This window comes from Sminthopsis crassicaudata, chromosome 6 (assembly GCF_048593235.1).
Source record: "Sminthopsis crassicaudata isolate SCR6 chromosome 6, ASM4859323v1, whole genome shotgun sequence".
Classification (NCBI taxonomy): Eukaryota; Metazoa; Chordata; class Mammalia; order Dasyuromorphia; family Dasyuridae; genus Sminthopsis; species Sminthopsis crassicaudata.
Genome location: NC_133622.1, coordinates 256,747,401 through 256,765,773, shown reverse-complemented (window position 1 = coordinate 256,765,773; position 18,373 = coordinate 256,747,401). Strand labels below are relative to the sequence as shown.

Below are 18,373 nucleotides of genomic sequence, written 5' to 3'. Positions count from 1 at the left end.
TTCTTTCCTCCAGAATCAGCCTGGACCACAGAAAATGAGCATGCAAATGAGGGGGGCTGGAGGGAGGGACTCCTGAGGCTGTGGTCCCCGGTTCCCGAGGTTCCCTTGGCGAGCACCTGAAATCCCATTCCCAGAGGCCCACGTCCGCCTTCCGGGTGTCAGGGAGGGGCTGGCTCTTCTGCCCTGGAGCTGGTGTCTGAGGCTGTTGGCTGCCTGCAAACAAAGCCCCTAGAACCTGCTGTGGGTCCCCAGTTCCCCCTCCCTCTGCACCATGCCCCTTCCAGCCCAGCCCGGCCAGAGAAGACCCCAGGGCTGGGGGGGTGAAACCCCGATATAGCCTGGCTGAGTGTTGTGGAAGAAAGCAGAGGAAGATCCGGTAGTGGTCAGAAAAGACGGGCCCATCTGGTCTGGGCCTCCGGAATAAGTGGACGGCAGGACCCTCAGCTCGTCCCGCCAAGGGTCCTTAAGCACCTACCTCTCTTCTCTGGCTCCCAGCGGCGACTGGAGCCCCTGGGCTTCTACAATGGGCCGGAGGTGAGGCAGGGGCAGCCTGGGAGGGGCAGGAGGAGAGGCCAGCCTGCTCGGTGACCCTGCAAGGACCAGGGAGGCTTAGACTTGTGCCGGTCCTGCCAGGAGCCCTCCACCGGCGAGCTCGTGGGCTCCCCTGCTCAGGCCAGCTCTGGCTAGGGGCCCCGAGCCCCGGAACTCGGGGCACCGTCCTCAGAGCAGCCGCCGGCCCAGCCCACAGGCCGCCTCTTGGTTCTCAGGCACCTCGCAGTCCTGACTGAAACCTCCCAGCTGTGTGCCCTTAGACAAAGCTCCAGCCCGGTTCCTTTTCAGCCAAATGGAGGCCACGGTGCTTGTTCCCCCGCCCCGGCCCTCAGGGTCCCTCCAGGAAAGTGTCCTGTATAAATGGGGGCTGCAGTAAATTAGCATGAATTCACCTCAGGGAGCCAGCTGGAAGGGAGGGCTCATCAACGCCCTAGGGGGTGGGGCTGCCAGGGGCAGGCACCTGCGGGGTCTCCGCTCCTCCAGGGCGGCCTCCATCCCTGTGGGAGCCTCCCAGCCTCCTCTGCTTCTCTTCCAGATTGACACGTACGCCCAGCGGGACCTGAAGAAGGGGCTGCACTTGTACGGGACTGAGGGGAACATCGGTCTCACCAATGCTTGGAGCATCATCCAGACAGATGTAAGTGCTCCCACGGTGCTCGGCCAGGTGCTCGGCCCTTGCTCAGCAGAGCCTCGGCTAGGGTCTCTTCTGGCTGGTCGCGGTCTGCGGCTCCGGAGGGAGCTTTTCCTCCCAGCTCTGTCAGCTGCCAGAGGGCCAGCCCAGCAGACAGAAGGCCCTGTCTGAGGGCTCGAATGAGCGTCCAGCGGCCCAGGACGGATGCTCGGGGGGGGCTCCTGCAGAGCCGCTTCCACTCAGGACTGCGGTTTTCCGGCTGCCCGAGCGGTTCGCCCCCTCCTCACCGTGCTGGGGCCTAGCCCAGGCTTCCATCTTGTCCGAGGGATTTTGCCCAGTGCTCTGGGAAAATCTAGGTGAGGGGGATCTCCAAGCTGCCTTTCATCTGGCCAGTGTGCAGCCTGTCTGTCGCCGGTCTGACCGTCTGGATGCAGTTTGGCTGGCCCGGGTTGGTCGGCCAAGGGTTTCAGGGGAAGAAGTCGGCTCACCAGGGGGTGGTTTTTGGGGGGGACTGAGGTGATGTTTGACGCTTTCCCTTTCCTTGGGGTCTTTCCCAGAGTCTCCCAGTGGATCCAGGGACTTTCTCCATTTCCTTGCAATGAGTCCATCTGTACGGCCCCTCCCCCAGCCATTGGGCCAAGCCCGGGCTGATTACTGTCTGGAAGAGTGGGCTGGAAGCCCCCGAGGGCAGGGACCACTGGCTGCTGCCTTCCTTCTCCTGCTCCAGTGCTTGTTGGGGGGGGGGGGGCTGAAGCAGGGAGCGTGTGGTGCTCTCTGTCTGGGTCCTCTGGTGTTCCCTGGCAGACAGGGCCAAGCTCCTGCCCCTTCTCTGACCCTCCTTTGTCCTCAATGTGGCTGAAACGTCCCAAGGGGCGCCTGGCACTTGGTGAACAGATGAAGGAAGTTCCTGAGTTTTAGCTGGACAGGGCAGTGCTCAGGGTGATGACGTCGGGGGACCCTTTGGGCTGGTTCTCTGAGCCTGGCTTCCTCAGGGCCTTTCCCAGAGTTCTCTGGACCCCACGGCCCCAGAACTTACCCGGGGAAGGGGTGGTGGCGGTTGCTGTGCTCCTCTTCCCATTGATGTTTCTCTGTGTGGCAGCTTTGCCCCTTATGGACTGGGTCCAGGTTTGGGTCCAGCAGAGGGGATATGGGGAGAGAAGCCGGGGCTCGGGGACGCTGCCCTCCCTCCCACTGGGGGCAGAAGGAGCGGACACACAGAGTTCAGCAAAGCTGCCCCTTTGCTGCTGCACCTTCCTGTGGCCAATTCGGGCAAATTCCCCTCTTGTCACCGGCAGCCGGCTTGCCCACAGCCCCCCGGCCCCAGCCAGGGAAAGTCAGCAAGTGAGGGAAGAGGGGAGAGGAGTGCGGCCCAGGCGGCCGGCCCACTGAGGAAGTAGCACAGGCTCCCGAGTGCTTCTGGGAGGAGGCCCCGAGCCGGGCCCTGCCGGCCAGGAGGTGCGGGACCAGCCGCCCAGGCAGGGGGAGCTGAGCCTTGGGCCGGGGCTGTCAATCCCTTCCCGCCAGCACTCCCACTCCCATTTCTGAGCAGAGGCAAGGAGCCAAGAGTCAGGAGGAAACGATTTCCCAAAGGTCCCCGCCTGCCATGTCCGCCATCAGTCAGCAGCGTCCTCCCTCCCAAATGTCAGTGCGGGAGGCGGGGGCGCCCGCAGAGACTCATCCGCGCGGTGCCGTAAACAAGCGGAAGGACAGAGCCCCCTCTATTTGCCTTTGACTCATTCTGCGACGGCGCGGAGCCAGCCACCTGCTGGCAGTCTGGCTGCGCGATGGAGAGCGGCCCGGGCCGGGAAGACTGCGGTCACCGTGGGGCCGCCTGCCCGGCCGGCCGGCCAGCTTCCCTCCCAGCCCCAGATCCCAGGCGTCGGCGTCAGCACCGGCCAGTGTGGACAGCGCTGGGCCGGCTGCCCAGAAGCCCTCCCTGTTCCTTGTTAGAGAGCCTCTGTGCCCCGAGACTGTGAGGGTGAGCCCGATCCAAGCCCCCAAGGACACGGGGAGGAGGCAGGCTTGGGGAACCCCCTGGGCCGTCCCGGTGGAGCCGCTCGGGGCTTGGGAGGGACGGCTCCTCGGTCTTCCCCTCACAGCCTCCGGAGGCTGGTCCGGATTGGTCACGGTTGTCTTCGCCCGGCCGGCTCCCTCTCCTCTGCCTCAGTTCATACAAGGCTACTCAGATTTCTCTGAATCCCCTCCCCCCACAACGTCTTATGGCTCCATCGCATTCATAGGGCAGCAGTTGTTGCGCCGTTCCCGGCTGCTGGGCCCTTTGCCACTGCAAGAAGGCCGCTAGGAATATTTTTGTGCATTTGTTTCCAAAGTTCCTTGCGGGTGTAGACTTAGGACAAGTATCCCTAGGTCAGATGCTAGGCACAATTCAATAGCTTTGGGGGCGTAGTTCCAAACTGTTCTCAGAATGGTTCTCAGCTTCTTTCCAGGACCCGAATGTCGCTGCTTTTTCCTAACCCCTCCAGAAGTTATTTCCCCTTTTTGTTAACTTTGCCAAAAATGGACAAAAAAGTTGGTGAATGTGAGCATGTTTTTTCTTCTTTTCCCTTCTCGAATTTTATATGGTTACGGACTGCTTGGAGTTCTTCCTCAGAAGACTGTTTATATTCTTTGGCCACTTCATCGATTGGGGAATGACTCTTATAAATTTGACTCAATGCTCTACACATCTTAAAAATAAGGCCTTTAGCAGAGAAACTTCCCGCAAAGCCTTTCCCCATTTTCCTGCTGCTCTTCTAATTTTAGCTGCATTGGTTTTGTTTGTGCCGGCACGTTTGATGTTAGGAAATCAACATTGTCCAGGGGTTTTCCTTCCAGTTCTCGCTTGCCTGGAGTCTTGTGGGGGCAGCGGGGTTAGGGGGCGGGCAGCCTGAGGTTTTTCCAAGCCCTCCCGGGTACCCTCAGGCTGCCCAAGGGGTGCTTGCATCTGAGGGGTGCAGACACTGCCTGGACACAGGGCAGCCCCCCACCCCGCGTCCTCCCGGTCTTTCTGCTCTTCCAGTTCCGGTGCTGTGGGGTCTCCAACTACACCGACTGGTTCGAGGTGTACAACAGCACGAGGGTGCCCGACTCCTGCTGCCTGGAGTTCAGCGAGAGCTGCGGGCTCCATTCTCCGGGCACCTGGTGGAAAGCAGTGAGTCCGGGCGAGCCCCCAGCCTGCCGTCCCGGGAGTCTCCTTAGTGACGGTGCCATTCCCCGGGGCCCCTTGCCCGACTCATGGTGGGAGAGGGTCCCACAGTCAGCCGGGGCCGCGGCCAAGTCCCTGCGGGGCCCCCACGCCTAGTTTCCTGCCCCCAAGCTTCTGGTCTCAGAGCAGGTGGATCTGGCAGGTCTGTGGGAGGCAGGGCCCCTGAGAGGTTCTAGGTCGCCACACTGGGTCGGTCTCCAGGACCTCGGACGTCCCCGCCGGAGGGGCTTCTGGGGGCCGAGCCCAGCTGAGGCTTGCTGTCTTTCCAGCCCTGCTATGAGACGGTGAAGATCTGGCTTCAGGAAAACCTCCTGGCCGTGGGGATCTTCGGGCTGTGCACGGCTCTGGTCCAGGTGAGGGAGCCTGGCTCTGGACCATCGGGATCTAGGAGGCGGCCTGGGGCAGGGGGCGCCCCAGGGACCTGGACCTTCCTCTGGCCTGGGGTTAGATGGGCCCCACCCAGGCCCCTCCCACGGCCCGGTGATCCCCTGGAGAGCCGGTGAGCTGCCTTAGGGAGCGAGGGTCCCAACAGCTGGTGCCCGTGGGCTGCCGCCGTCCCGGGGCCCAAACCCGACCCAAGGATGGCAGCCCCTTCCTCAGCTGCTTTCCCTCAGCCACTGCAGGTGGCGCCACATGAGCTCAGAGCTGGGACCTGGAGAGCTCTGGGACCAAGCCTCCCCCTGTATAGATGGGGAAACTGAGTCAGCCCCCCCCCCCCGGCCGGGGATTTGGGCACGGGGGCTCAGCTTCTTCCCAGTTTTCTTCTCCGCTTGGCCCTCCTGGGGTCCTGGCTTAAAGGCCTGTGAATGAACGAATGGATGGCTGCGGGCTGGGCCGCTCCCAGGAGGTCAGCTGCCAATAAACATGAAGTGCCAGGCCCTGAGCCGGCCCTGGGGATAAGGGCATGAAGCCAGGCAGCCCCTGCCCTCGAGAACCTTCCTCTGGCAGAAGACACCACGAAAGGGGAGGGGGACAAGTCCGGGAAGGGGGAGCCCAGGAGCTCACCCCCCTCCCTGTTTCTTGTAGATTCTCGGCCTGACCTTCGCCATGACCATGTATTGCCAAGTGGTGAAGGCAGACACCTACTGCGCGTAGAGCCAAGCCTGCGGCCGCCCCCGCCTCCCTCCCAAAGGACCCGGGGACAGTTTCCTTCACGTTCATTCACCCTATTTAGTCACCCTCGTAAACGGCTTCCCGGGGGGGGGGCACGGACCCCCAGCCCAGGAGGGCCCAAGGTCAAGGGCGGGCGCCCAGGACCTGAGCAGCCCCCCCCCCCACTGACCCGGAGCGCTTGGGGGGCTTCCCCCGAAACCCCCGCTGCATCCTCGGTCAGTCTGCCCCGGGCTCCGGCTCCTCAGGCCTTCCTTGTGTTTGCCCCCAGAGCCCCACTCAGGAGGAGTCTGCCCCTCCAGGCGGGCGCCCCCTAAGGTCGGGGAGGGACCAGAGCAGGTCGGTGAAAGGAGAGTGCCCCTCCCCGCTGCCCCCGCAGTGCTCCCTGCTGCTGGCGGGTGAGTCCTCCCATTTACCATCTGCGGGACTCGGACCAGAGGCGGCCCCGGGGGGCGGGGGGGGCAGACCCAGGAGGCTCCTTTGTGTTTGCGGATGTGTCTCGACTTCAGTAAACGTTGTGAGTGCGCAGCAGCCTTCTGTCCACGCGTGTGTCCGTCCGCTGTGGTCCCGGGGGCCCCTGCCTCGGACCTGGTCTCCCCCCAGACTCATCTGGAGAGGGAACACCCGAGGACACACTAGCCCCTCCCAGCCAAGCCCCCCAGCGGCGCAGCCAGAGCTCTCCTAGGCCCGAACTGGCCGCGCCGGGGCTCCCGTCCCCTCGGAGCAGTTCGGCTGCCTGGGCCGCTGATGGGGGCCCGGGGGCTGAAACCACGCTCGCTCTGCCGCCGGGCAGCAGCGCGAATGCAGCGCTTCTTGTGTCCGAGCCTGAGGAGCCGGACGCAAGCCGCCATTCTAGTAAAGGAGTGCTCCTGGCGCCCCGAGGTGGGGAGGGGGCTGGGGCTCACCGAGGGCTCGCACCAGGGTTCAAAGTATTCTCTTCCCTGTGCAAACTGCGAGGCTAGCCTCGGCCCCAACTCCGACGCAATGCCCGCCGAGGCCCTCGGGACCAGGCTGGCCCGCAGCGGGGCCGGACCCGGAAGCTGGAGGGGGATGAGGCTGGGGGAGGCCGGGAGGCGGCCCGGGTCAGTGCCGAGGCAGACACGCTGAAGCAGGAGCAGGGGATTTTGGGGGGTGCAGAATGGACTCCAAGGAACCATTGCCCGGGGGAAGGAGCAGCCCGGTCCTGTCTCCCTAGAGGGCCCGGGGTCGTTGTCAGCAGCCACCCCAGCGCGGAAGGGCTTTCCTTGGGCCTGGTGGGGTCCTGGGCCGGGGCATCTGCCTGGGGGCCCTTCCCTGACGGGAGGAGCCGAGGCGCCTGCCAAGCTGCCTTGGGCGTGGGGGGAGCACTCCCTGCCAACCATACTGAATCGCTGGTCCTGCTCATGGCGGAGTCAGGGAAGGGCCTGCGCACAATTCGCGGGGTACACGTGGGCCCACAGCGTCCCCCCTTTAGTCCCGAGCCTGACCCCTGCCCAGCGAGGAGGGGGACAAAGGGGGCCGGGCCCTGCGGGACCTGCCGGCTCGGAGCCTCGGCCGAGGAGGAAGCTGGGGGGCTGGGGGGTGTGGGCGGCCTGCATCCGCTTATGGCCGAGTTAAAACAGGAGGGGGTCCGGCGCCCCCCACGGCAGGGCAGTCTGGGGGAGAAGGGCCCCTCTCCCGCCGGCTCTGTGGCCCTCAGGGCCAGGGGCTGGGCTCGGGAGTCCAAGGGAATGGGGCCGGAGCTTCCGGCGGAAAACGAAGGGCCCATTAGTCCGTCCCGGCAGCGCGAGGCTCCATTTGCCAGCGCGGACCTGGAGCCGGGAAATCTGTGCCCAGCCTGGATCCCGGCCCCAGGCCTTTCCCCGGAGCTGGCCCTGGTGCTGACGAAGGCCCGCCCCTCCCCCAGGCTAAGGCTTCCCACAGAGACTTAGGACTCGGGAGAAAGTCCTCCCCTCCCCCAGCCCTGGGATGGAGCTGACCGTGGTGCTGACGGAAGAGTTCCCTCCCACCTCCCCCCAGCCTCAGGATGGCCAGGCGTTCCCATGGAGCCGATGAAAGAATCCCCCCTCCCCCACAGAGCTGACCATGGTGCTGATGGAAGACTCCCCTCCCCCCCTCCTGACTGACAGCAGCGCCCCCCCCATGTGCAGGTGAGCGGGTGGCTCCATGGGCTTGTGTGAGGAAGTGCAGGCAGCCTCTCACTGACTCCGGCCCTTGGGGATGCCCAGAGCAGGCCGTGGGCCCCTCCCCTTCTCCCCCCTCCCAAGGGCTCTTGGGAAATCCCCAGCCGGGCTGGGTCCACACACCTGGGGCGCTGGCTGCAGGAGCCGCTGCCGTGGAAAGCCAAGGGTTAAGCAGGCATTTCTGAGCCGTCTGGACCGCCTGCAAGGGCCGTCCCCAGGGGGCGCTGCCTTTGAAAGCTGCCTGGCTTAATGAGCACTACCAGAGCGGCCTCCAGCAGGCTCGTCCCCGGGGATCCCGGGCTCTGGGCGCCCCCCTTCCCTCTCAGTTCCAGGACAGAAGAGGTCCCGGCCCCAGGGAGACACCAGAGCCAACTCTTGACAGGAAAGAACCAGACACGTGTATTCCACGGAGATTTCCCCGTCACCCCCAATGACATACAAAAGTCTAATTCTTAAAAAAAGTACAACCAAGGACGCTGGCTCAGTTTGAGGAGAGAAGCCGCGGGAGCTCGGCGCCCAGCCTCACAGGAGGTCGTAGAAGTAGTCCAGGCCTTGTCCCAGCTCCCAGATGGCAACGCCCGTGCCCAGCTCCTTGGCGAGCTCCAGCCGCAGCTGAATGGACTGAGAGAGAGGAGACCTCCCGGTCACTCCCGGGGTCTGTGCTCGGGTCAGAGAGCAACGCTGCGCTCGGCAGAGGGCGCCCAACGCCAGGTGGGGAAGAACCCGCTCCGAGACACAAAGGCCCTGACTGTGGCCTCTGAAGGGCAAATTGACAAAAGGAGTAGGGGCTGAAACGTTCCTGTCCTTTGCACGTGAGCAGGTCTGTGGGTCAGAGGTCACACAGAGAAAGAGCCCCCTAAAAGTCACCCAAATGAAGGGGGAACCAAGCTGGTCCAACCAGGTCCCTCGGGGGCCCATCTCATCCCCACGTGCCCCCGGCCTTGGTCCTGCAGAGACCCCGGACGAGGGCACGATCGGCCCAGACAACACCTCGCTAAGCCAGCGGGACCTGCGGCCAATGCCGGGAGCCGAGGCTGCTGGTGGGGGCTACCTTTGCGGCCCCCCAACATTCTGGCATGCCCCCCATATCTTGCAGGATTACGCTCTGGTCCTATCGAGCGAAGCTCAGAATCCAGCACCCGGGCCCCATGGGTAGCACGGCCCGGCCTGCTCTCACTCCGGCCTTTCCCCAAGTTGGAGGGTGGGGGGTCAAGGGTACGCCGGCTCTGGGAGACCAATGGCCCTCCTGGGCAGAGTCAGGCCCATCTGCTCCACGGCCCTGGCAGGGGAGGGCGACCAGAAGGGTCTGGGGGAGGGGCAAGAGGCCAGGCTCCCCAGTGTAGGGCCTGGGGTTGACGCCCAACCCCCAGGCCTCTGGGAGGAGCACAAACCAACCTACCTTTAGGGTTGGGAAGAAGATCAAATGCTTTCTGCTCTTGCTTCTGAAAGACACAAGGAGGCGTGTGGGGAGTGGGATTTCTCAGCCACTTTCCTCGGTACAAGCTGAGGGTCCCGCTGACTGCCAGGCCCCCCCACTCTGGATCTCCCCCTCCAGACCTTGCCCTGCTCCAGACGGGCTCCCTAAAGTCCCAGGTCTAGGAGGCACTAAGGGTAAAGGGTCTGTGGCCACGTTGGGGAGTCCTCTCCCCAGCCTTGTGGTCCTTGCTCCTGCCCACGCTGTTCAAGGAGAACGAGCCCACTCTGAGAGCCCGACCGTCTCCTGGCTTGGCCGGTCAGTCAGCTGTGGATGCCCACTGAGCTCTCCGGCCTGCCCGGCTTCCTGGCACTCGCTCTGCTTCCACCCAGTGGGATGCATGCCGAGGCTCGGGCCTGTCCAGTCATGCCTTCGTCCTCCAGGTGCCGGCCTTCCCACCAGCGTGGCGCCATCCTGCCCGTGGGGCACAGGGACCCTTCTGGAGCAGGGAAGACCTGGACAAGGGGACCCGAGGGGAGCAGGAAGGGCCGGATGACCCCGGCCTGGGAAGCTTGATGTTCACATGCCCCTCAGCCCTGCAGCTGCACCCTCTGGGGGGTAGAGGGCACAGGTTTCCGGGTCCAGGCCCCCTCCCACCCCCATCCCCCCCAAGCCCCAGACCACTCAGGGGCTCAGCGCTCACCTCTTGTACTCAAAGTAGTGCTCGGCAAACTCTTGGTGCCAGAGCAGCTTGGGCTTGTGATCTTTTAGGACCCGGATGTACCTGAGGAAACCGGGAAAAACCCCAAAGGGCGTCAGGCTGGGGCAGCCCAACGTGCCCCAGAGCCCCGGGAGCCGCCCCCAGCCCAGGCCTTTGTGCACCCGCTCACACAGGCCCCCCAACATCCTTCTCCGCAGGCACTCTGCCTCACTCGCTCCAGCACAACTTGTAAACAAAGTAGATGGATATCAGTGAACGCAAATAAATGGGGGCCTCAAATGGGGGTGATAACCCCAGATATTCGGGGTGGTTCTGGGTCCTGGGGGAAGCCCAGAATCCTCGGAGCCACGTGGGGCATTCCCAGAGTTACCGAGGTCAGGAGGACGGGCTGGCTTCCAGCTCTAGTCGCCTAAAGTCAGATTTAGACAAAAGAACGTCCCGAAGGGCAAATGAAGCATTTCCTGGGTGAAACTGAGCACACACCGAGGGGGGGATGTAGGGGGTGTCTCGGGCCCCACCTCCTTTTAAGGCCTAAGCTGTTTGTGCCGGGACCCCACAGTGGGACAAGGACTGCCGGCCACACCTCAAATGACCTCCAGGAGCGCCTCGGGCCCCCTGGCTGCTCCCTCTCCGCCACTGCCTCAGCGGCTGTCAATCAGATCTCTCCAGCCCTGAGCACAGGGGTCTGCACACAGCTGGCAGTTAATGTTTGCTCTAATGAAACAGCAGGACGGTTTCTGCCCGGCACGGTGCCCGGAGGCGGGGGCACTTCCTGGGCAGCTCTGGCAGATCTGCCTGCTGGTGGCCCCGGGTTTGGGATCCAGAGCAGAGTTTTCTCTCTTCCCCAGAATCCTTTGCGTTCAGATCTAAGTCAAGATGTAGCCAAGACTCTAAGGAAAAAGTCGGGGCAAACCAGCAGAGACGGAATTAAGGCAGCGTGGGGGGCCCCGGAGAGGCCAGCCACGAGGGGGAGCCCCGGGAACCCCGAGCCACAGGCCCAGATGCTGGGGAGCCCTCTGCCGCCTCCTCCGAGCGTGTGCCCTCTTCCTAGCTGGGGAGCCCGGGCTGCCCCCGGGTAAAAATGGGCACCGAGCAGCCCCTGCCCCCGGGGGGCCTTGAGCCCTCGCCACGACTGGGCCGGGCGGGGGACCTTGAGCAGACGGGAGCCGCTGGCTCAGCAGACCTGCCAAGGTCGCCCGCAGCCTCCGCTCAGCGGCTATTTATGGAGATGCTGAGGAGGGCGGGCAGGCGGGCATGCCCCAGGCCCACAGCCCGGGGCTCACTGCCAGCCCGAGGTCAGCTGGCCAGTGGAGCTTGTCTTTGTGAGGATCAGACTGGGGGAGGGGGGTCCCCTGCGGGGTGAGGGTGACGGGGGAGGTCCCCTGCAGGGTGAGGGTGACGGGGGGTCCCCTGCAGGGTGAGGGTGATGGGGGAGGTCCCCTGCGGGGTGAGGGTGACGGGGGGGGGGGTCCCCTGCAGGGTGAGGATGAGGGGGGGTCCCCTGCGGGGTGAGGGTGACGGGAGGGGTCCCCTGCGGGGTGAGGGTGACGGGGGGGGGGGTCCCCTGTGGGGTGAGGGTGACGGGAGGGGTCCCCTGCGGGGTGAGGGTGACGGGGGGGGGGGTCCCCTGTGGGGTGAGGGTGACGGGGGGGTCCCTGCGGGGTGAGGGTGAGGGGGGGGGGGGGGGTCCCCTGCGGGGTGAGGGTGACGGGGGGGGGGTCCCTGTGGGGTGAGGGTGACGGGGGGGTCCCCTGCGGGGTGAGGGTGAGGGGGGGGTCCCCTGTGGGGTGAGGGTGAGTCCCCTGCGGGGTGAGGGTGACGGGGGGGGGGTCCCTGCGGGGTGAGGGTGAGGGGGGGGGGTCCCCTGTGGGGTGAGGGTGATGGGGGGGCCCCTGTGGGGTGAGGGTGACTGGGGGGGGGTCCCCTGCGGGGTGAGGGTGACAGGGGGGTCCCTGCGGGGTGAGGGTGAGGGGGGGGGTCCCCTGCAGGGTGAGCGTGACGGGGGGGGTCCCCTGCGGGGTGAGGGTGACGGGGGGGGGTCCCTGCGGGGTGAGGGTGACGGGGGGTCCCCGTTAGACGTCCAGCAGCCACCGGCAGTTGGATCGCGTATCCCGACATCCAATGGAGCCATAATCAAGGACACGAGTGGGATCTGGGCAAGCTCAGTGGCGCAGGGTAGAGGAAGCGCACACGTGACAAACCCCAAGATCCAAGCTTTGGGGATAAGAACTTAGCATTTTCGGAAAAGTGGAAAGTAGTCTGGCGGAAAGCAAGCCCAGCGTGTCGCACGTCTGCCCACAAAGCAGTCCGCGATGACTCTGCTTGTTTTCACCAGGTACCGGGTTCAGTGACTGGCCCAGGGTCCCACAGCCAGGAAGGGTTAAGTGTCTGAGAAGATCTGAACTCGCGTCCCTCAGAACCAGGGCTCTCCCCACCGCATTCCTGAGCTGCCCGCACGGGATTTAGCCACAAAAGGTGACGTCAGAAGGAGTGACACAAGCTCTGGGGTGAGCAGGGGTGGAGAGGACAAGCTGTGGCGTGCTTCTGTGGAGGCAGTGGGCGGGCAGGGGCTGCCATCAGGTGGAGATGGAAGTGGATGCCATGCAATACGGTCATGTGATAAGTCATGTGATAAGAAATGACAGGGATGGTTTCAGAAAAAAGCTGAGAAGACCTAAAAGAACTGTTACGGGGACAGAGCAGGAGAAGCAGAATGTTCTAGAGTTTGGACTCCAGAAGCCTCGGGCGCTTTGGCGTCTGCCTGCAGAAAGCTGCGGCCTCGGGGCGCCCCTGCAGGGCGGCTATCCCCTTCCTGTCTCCTTCCTTTTTGGACTGGCTCAGGACGATCTACTTTCTATGAACACGCCTTCTCGATAAGTACTGGGGTGGAATCAGGAAGTGAGGGGTTGCCCGGATGACCACGCGCCCGCGGCAGAGGCTGCGGACACTCGCCATCCAGGAAGGCCAGGGAGCACAGCGCTCAGCGCTGGAGCACCGTGCTCCTCCACCGGCCCCTTCTCTGCTGACTCTCAGTCACAAACACAGAACAAGCTGCAAACGCCCTCCTGCCAACAGGTGGTGGAGCCACGAGGGATTCCTGCTCTCCTAGACCAAAAATCCCAGGGAAGCCGATGCCGAGGAATCGGGCGAGAACGGCCGAGGAAGGCGGTGTCCCCGGTGGTCTGGCGCTGGGCAGCAGCTGGCCCCAAATGGGGCCCGGAGGTCGCCTCCCTGATACCCCTCCTGGTCACAGCACGACGCGCCCACTTCCACAGCAAGACGGGCCAAGGGCCCGAAAAGCCGAGAGAAGGGAGATCTCATTTGCTCATCCCAGGGTCTCTCCCTTCTGCTTCAGAAGGGCCTTTGGGGACAGTCCGGGGGCAGCTGCCTCCAGAATGAGGAGGATGAAGGGCCCTCCTCTGTGCCGGCGGCAGGCCCTCGGCCCGGACACCTCGCTTGGGCAGCTGAAGTATGAATGTGTCTCTGAGGCCCTGAGCTGTTTACGCCAGCCCGCCTGCCTGGCACGCCGCCCTGCTGAGCTGGCACCTGGGCTCCTGCACAGGGACTTGCAGACGACCTTCAGGAAGAGCACAGTGAGCACCTCCTCCAGCCCCTCCCACAAACACCATGCTGAGATCTGGAAGGCCAGGCTCCCAGGACCGTACCCCCAAGACGAGGGGGATCCCAGGATGCTGGGAGCAGAGGCAGGATCAGCACCACAGACAGCTCCTAACAAAGGGCCCGAGCCTCCAGACCTGGGACAGCACAGAGCCGGGAAGAGACGATAGCAGCAAGGGCTGGGGGTCCTAGTCCCCAGGGGAGGCAGCTGCCCCCACTTGTCAGCTCTCCAGACTGGGATGGCACCAGGGAGTGGTCTCTGCAGCCGGGGCTCAGCGCAGGCCTGGGCCCAGGGGCAGGGACCCTCTGCACTCCAGAAGCCGGGGAGTCTGGAAGAACAGCGGGCGGAGGAAGGACACAAGTTGAGTTGGAGGGCGGATGCTCGGGGCCCTGTGGATGGAGGGAGAGCCGCCACGGGGAAGCTCGCCCGGCCCGAGATGTCGGCCCCCCGCCGGGATGCCAGGACGCAGAGATCCGGCCTCCACGGTTCCCTGGGGCTTGGCGGAGGGGCCCGGCGTGGCTCTGGCCCAAAGGGGCGGCTTTTCTCAAAGGAAGAAGGGGCTGAGTCCAGGCAGACAAAAGCAGGCGGGGAAGAGGCTCTGTGGGGGAGGCCGGGGGGAGTGTGGCCCCCAGAGGGGCTCCCTCAGGTCTGCTTCTCAGTGACCTCGCCTTAAGTCCTGTGCACGCGCAGATGCGTGTGTGTGTGTGCGTGCGCGCGTGTGTGTGTGCGTGTGTGTGCGCGCGTGTCTGTGTCTGTGTGTGTGCGTGCGCGTGTATGTGTGCGCGTGTGTGTGTCTGTGTGTGTGCGCGCGCGTGTGTGTGTGCGTGTGTGTGCGCGCGTGTCTGTGTCTGTGTGTGTGCGTGCGCGTGTATGTGTGCGCGTGTGTGTGTCTGTGTGTGTGCGCGCGCGTGTGCTGTTGAGTGTGTGTGCATGCGCGTCTGTGTGTCTGCGTGTGTGTGCATGTGTGTGTGCATGTGTGTCTGTGTCTGTGTGTGTGCATGTGAGTGTGCGTGTGTGTGTCTGTGTGCGCGTGTGTGTCTGTGTGTGTGTGCGCGTGTGTGCCCAGGGGACTCCTGGGCAGGTCGGCCGTGACCCAGCCGGTGGAAGCGCTTTCTGCCGGCCACGGCTCCTCTGGGATGGGCCAATGGAGAGGAATCTGCCGGAACAACTGACTAAGCAGAGACGAGCGAGGCCCCCGAAGCCCAGAATGACCCCCGTGTGGCGGCATCAGGCACCTGGCCCCCCGAGACGTCGGATCCCTGCACTGCCCCCGGGCTCAAACAGGAAGACGAGACTCCCGGATCTCTTTTCATGGCACGAAATCTAACAAATAAAACCCTAACCCTGAACGCACACCCTCAGTGGGTGGGCAAGAAGGAGGTTTCCAGAGAAAACTAGAAGCTCTTAATAAGCAAAGAAGCTTCTCCCAACCTGTGTCTCCGGGCTCGCCGGGCCCGCTGCCGTCCCCGAAGTGCGTTCCCCCTCCTCGAGGAGGCGCTGCCCTGTCAGCGCCGTCCCGGGAGCGTCTCACACAAAGCAGCCCGAAGAGGGGCCAAACGAAGGGCCGCCATCTGTCTGGCGGCCGGCGGGACCAGTCAGTCCGCGTGTCGGAGCCTTCCTTGTTTGCCCCGACGGATGGAGCAACAGAGGGGGCTCGAGGGGCTCGTTTCATTAACGCACAATGTAGTGTTGAGACCGGCGTCGGGCAACGGCTTCCTGCGCCAGCCTGTTCACGGCGGTGCCGGAGTAAGAGACAGCTCGGGCCGTTAGGACAAATGCAGAGGAGCGCTTGTTGTGGTGGGCGCCCCGAGTGCGATACACGCACCCCCTTTCTAGCTGTATGGGAGCCTCGCCTTTTTTAAACAGTCCACTATGCGCCAGGCTCGTCCCCATTGTGATCTGCCTACGGAGGAGCTGACCAATGAGACGAGGGACAACCCCGAGGGACCCAGACAGCTTGGGGAGAGCAGAGCTTCTCGAGCCGTGGGGCATGGGGTGGCGCGACCGAATGGGGGCGTCGAGGAAAATGTGGCAGCAGCAGAGAGCGCCCGAGGGCAACGGCCCACGACGAGTCTCCGGCAGCGCTGGCCCGCTGCACTGCCTGCGGCCTCGGCTCCGGGCACACGACGTGGCCCTTGGCGCGGGCAGGACCGCTGCCAGAAACACCTCGGTGCAGATCGGAGAGGGGCCCACACGACTCGAGGGGCCCTGGTCTAGAGAACCCTGGAGAGTCCACGAAAAAACTCCTCAAAACAAGCAATACTTTTACCAACCCACACGAGCATCGACGTTTCTATACATTATCACCAAGTCCCGTCGGAGGAGGCGGCGAGAGAAGTCTGCGAGAAGCGCTGGGTCTACGAGGTGTTAGGAGTCCATCTACCCAGGGACCCCCAGGAGCCTTAATGAATACCCAGACAGAACGCTCGGGCAGCAAATTAACTGTCCGTGGACAGGCTGAGCCAACGGGATGAAAATGATAGTACCGACTGAATTAATTTGTTTGTCCAGGGCCAACGCACTTAAGCTGCCAGAACGTTACTTAAAGAGCTAGGGAAAAATTAAGAAAATTCATGTGATGGGAAAAAAGGTGAAGGCCCTTCAGGGAAATCATGGGGACAATGTACGAACAAAAGGGACTCAGCGGCAATGGGACGCGGGACAATGTCTAAGCACCCTCTCCCAGCAGGAAGAAGCCCAACCTCATTTTCGAATTTAATCTGCATTTCTGGATGACCCAACCAACCAACCAGTCAGTCCCTGCTGTCCACAGTGATGGCTTAACTACGGGCACAGAGCCCCTGCCTGGCAGTGCCAGCTCGCGGCCCAGCCCATCATTCAAACCGCAGCACAGGGAAACAGACCAGGCCCCAGCAGATAGAAGTCAATGGGCCCAGCGGCCTGCAGCCTTTGGGGCAAGAGCCCACGGCAGGCAGAGGTGGCCCGGGCCGTCGGCTGGGCTCTCACAGGGCCAAAGTCCGGCCCCGCTGCCGCTCCCCCCGCCTGCCCTTCCGCCCTCCCTGCTCAGCTTGGCACAGGCCGGCTCTAGCCCCGGGACGGCCTCACCTGTCCCCGAGGATCGGCTCCCTCGAGTCCGAGGTGGCGGAGAAGTCCATGCCGTAGAAGTTGAGGCCCAGCAGGATCTTGTCTCGCCACTTGGAGTCCGGATCGAGGATCTCGACACAATCTCGAACCCAGGACAGAGGCGCGTTTGGGCCAGGCCTAAGGCAGGAGGGAAGGAAGGAGGAGGTATACTTTGCACACTCCCGGGGATGTCTCCGGAGACCCTGACCCCGGCCCGCCGATCTGGCCCCCCCGGCCCGCGGGACCTGCTGGGCCAGGCCCGGCTACTAGGAAGGCCGCGCCAGTGGTGGGTGGGGAGAACCCAGGTGGGAGAGGGCCCCAGGCCCATTTCTAGGCATCCCCCCCTTCTCCAGCCTCGGGCAGGGTTCCCTCAAGGGGCCAGGGGAACATCCCCGAGCTCAGCGAGGGTCCATCCATAGGGAATTTTCGGTGCCCTCTGTGACAGGTGCCCCTTGCTCCAGGGGAGAAAGGGGCAGCCCTAGGGGACCCCCAGGGGCTGGGCCCTGCCCACGGCTACTCACGCTTCAGCAGCGGCAGAATAGTCGTAGGTGATCAGGCTGAAGCCGTCGATTATGGGGCCCAGGTGGTCAAAGGCCCTTTTGGTAAACATCCCCAGGTGGTCCTTCCTGCAGAGACGGCCAGGGCGTCACAAGGGCCACTCCGGGCCTTCCCTCCCAGGCCGGGTCCCTCAGAGCCAGCGGCCTGCCGGCCAATCCACAAGCAGAACCTCGCGGCGCCCTGGCCCACGGGGGCTGCTGGACCCCGAGGCCGAACCGTCCGGCCCCCGAAGGCCCCTGACAAAATGGCCAAATGGGGAAGCCTCTCCTCTGCCAGAAGCCGGTTTCCCTTTGAGTCTGGGGGTGTGGGGGCACCCCAAGTTCCTGCCGTCATCATCAGAGGCTCCTCCCCCTGGGACAGCTGACCTCCACGGTGATCCCCCCAGAAGTCCTACCTGGGGCCCTCTGCACCCTCCACGCTGCCCCTCCCCCACAGCGGGGGTAGGGCTAATTTTGGCATTAAAAGGCAAGTGCTGATGTCCCGGAGCTCTTTTCGGGGGGTCCTCAGTGGTTTGGGAGCCGCTGCTCCACTGTGGGGTCTGCAGCCCCCCGGGCCCCAGAGGGGCACCTGCGGGCCCCAGGGATGGGCAGACAGCAACGGTCCCCGCTCTATTCCCCAAAGGAGATCTCCAGGGCCGGCTCAGCCAGCGTCACCCCCTGGGGGACAGAGGGGTCAGCAGTGGCTGGGAGAAGGAGCAGGAAGGGGCTGGCGTGCCGGGGGAAAGCACGGGCAATGCCCAGGGCTCCCGCTCTGAGCCATGCCCGGCAGGACTCGCTCTGGAGGCCCCATCTGCTGCAAATTGATTTTGATGGCTCACGAGGGGAACCGCACAGAAGCAATTACAGGCCGCGCCAGGCTTTGCCACCTGCGTGCCTCCCTCCCTTCTAGATGAGCCACACATGGGGGAAGCCCCGGGAAGGTTCAGACTGGCGCGTGGGCTCAGGAGCCAGGGAAATGACCCTCTGGCTCTATCTGTGTGTCTGTCTCTCACACACAGCAGGCCAGGGACTCCCAGACCAGAGGCAAGCCCGCAGTCGCCTCCCTGCTGGCTGAGGGGGCTGGCGCAGCACGCCGCCAGCGGGGCAGGGAGCAGCTTTCATGGAACACTCTGGGATCATTTCTGAGCCGTCCCTCACAGCTCAGAGTGAGAGCAAAAGCAGCCCAGAACTCCCCTTCAGAGCCTCCCAGAAAGCCCTCCCAGTTCAGGAAATGGTCCCGAAGAAGGAGCTCTTATGGAGACAGGGACACTCTGGGCCCAAACGCAGAAGGGAATGACCCCCAAAGGTCCCAAGCAAAGCCTGAAAGGAAAGCACAGAC

The 18,373-nt window shown here is 64.0% G+C and overlaps 2 protein-coding genes across 18 annotated transcripts in view; one reads left to right on the top strand and one right to left on the bottom strand.

Annotated features, from left to right (window-relative positions):
- The window catches only part of TSPAN4 (tetraspanin 4), a 53,908-nt gene extending 47,879 nt beyond the window's left edge, over positions 1-6,029 (top strand). For 8 of the 10 annotated variants that reach the window (XM_074273604.1, XM_074273606.1, XM_074273603.1 and 5 more), the window contains 4 exons: positions 1,088-1,189; positions 4,203-4,334; positions 4,658-4,741; positions 5,415-6,029. In XM_074273604.1, the coding sequence (XP_074129705.1) occupies positions 1,088-1,189; positions 4,203-4,334; positions 4,658-4,741; positions 5,415-5,483 (387 nt within the window). In that variant the 3' untranslated portion in view covers positions 5,484-6,029. The remainder of the gene's footprint in view (positions 1-1,087; positions 1,190-4,202; positions 4,335-4,657; positions 4,742-5,414) is intronic. The other 2 variants (XR_012483226.1, XR_012483225.1) reach the window with 1 other exon arrangement.
- A 2,006-nt stretch (positions 6,030-8,035) lies between these two features.
- Positions 8,036-18,373, bottom strand: part of CHID1 (chitinase domain containing 1) — a 31,903-nt gene continuing 21,565 nt past the window's right edge. For 5 of the 8 annotated variants that reach the window (XM_074273599.1, XM_074273597.1, XM_074273596.1 and 2 more), the window contains 5 exons: positions 17,020-17,124; positions 16,481-16,636; positions 9,778-9,858; positions 9,060-9,102; positions 8,036-8,281 (listed from right to left, as the gene is read on the bottom strand). In XM_074273599.1, the coding sequence (XP_074129700.1) occupies positions 8,183-8,281; positions 9,060-9,102; positions 9,778-9,858; positions 16,481-16,636; positions 17,020-17,124 (484 nt within the window). In that variant the 3' untranslated portion in view covers positions 8,036-8,182. Of the gene's footprint in view, positions 8,483-9,059; positions 9,103-9,777; positions 9,859-16,480; positions 16,637-17,019; positions 17,125-18,373 lie in introns of all 8 variants that reach the window. The other 3 variants (XM_074273595.1, XM_074273594.1, XM_074273593.1) reach the window with 1 other exon arrangement.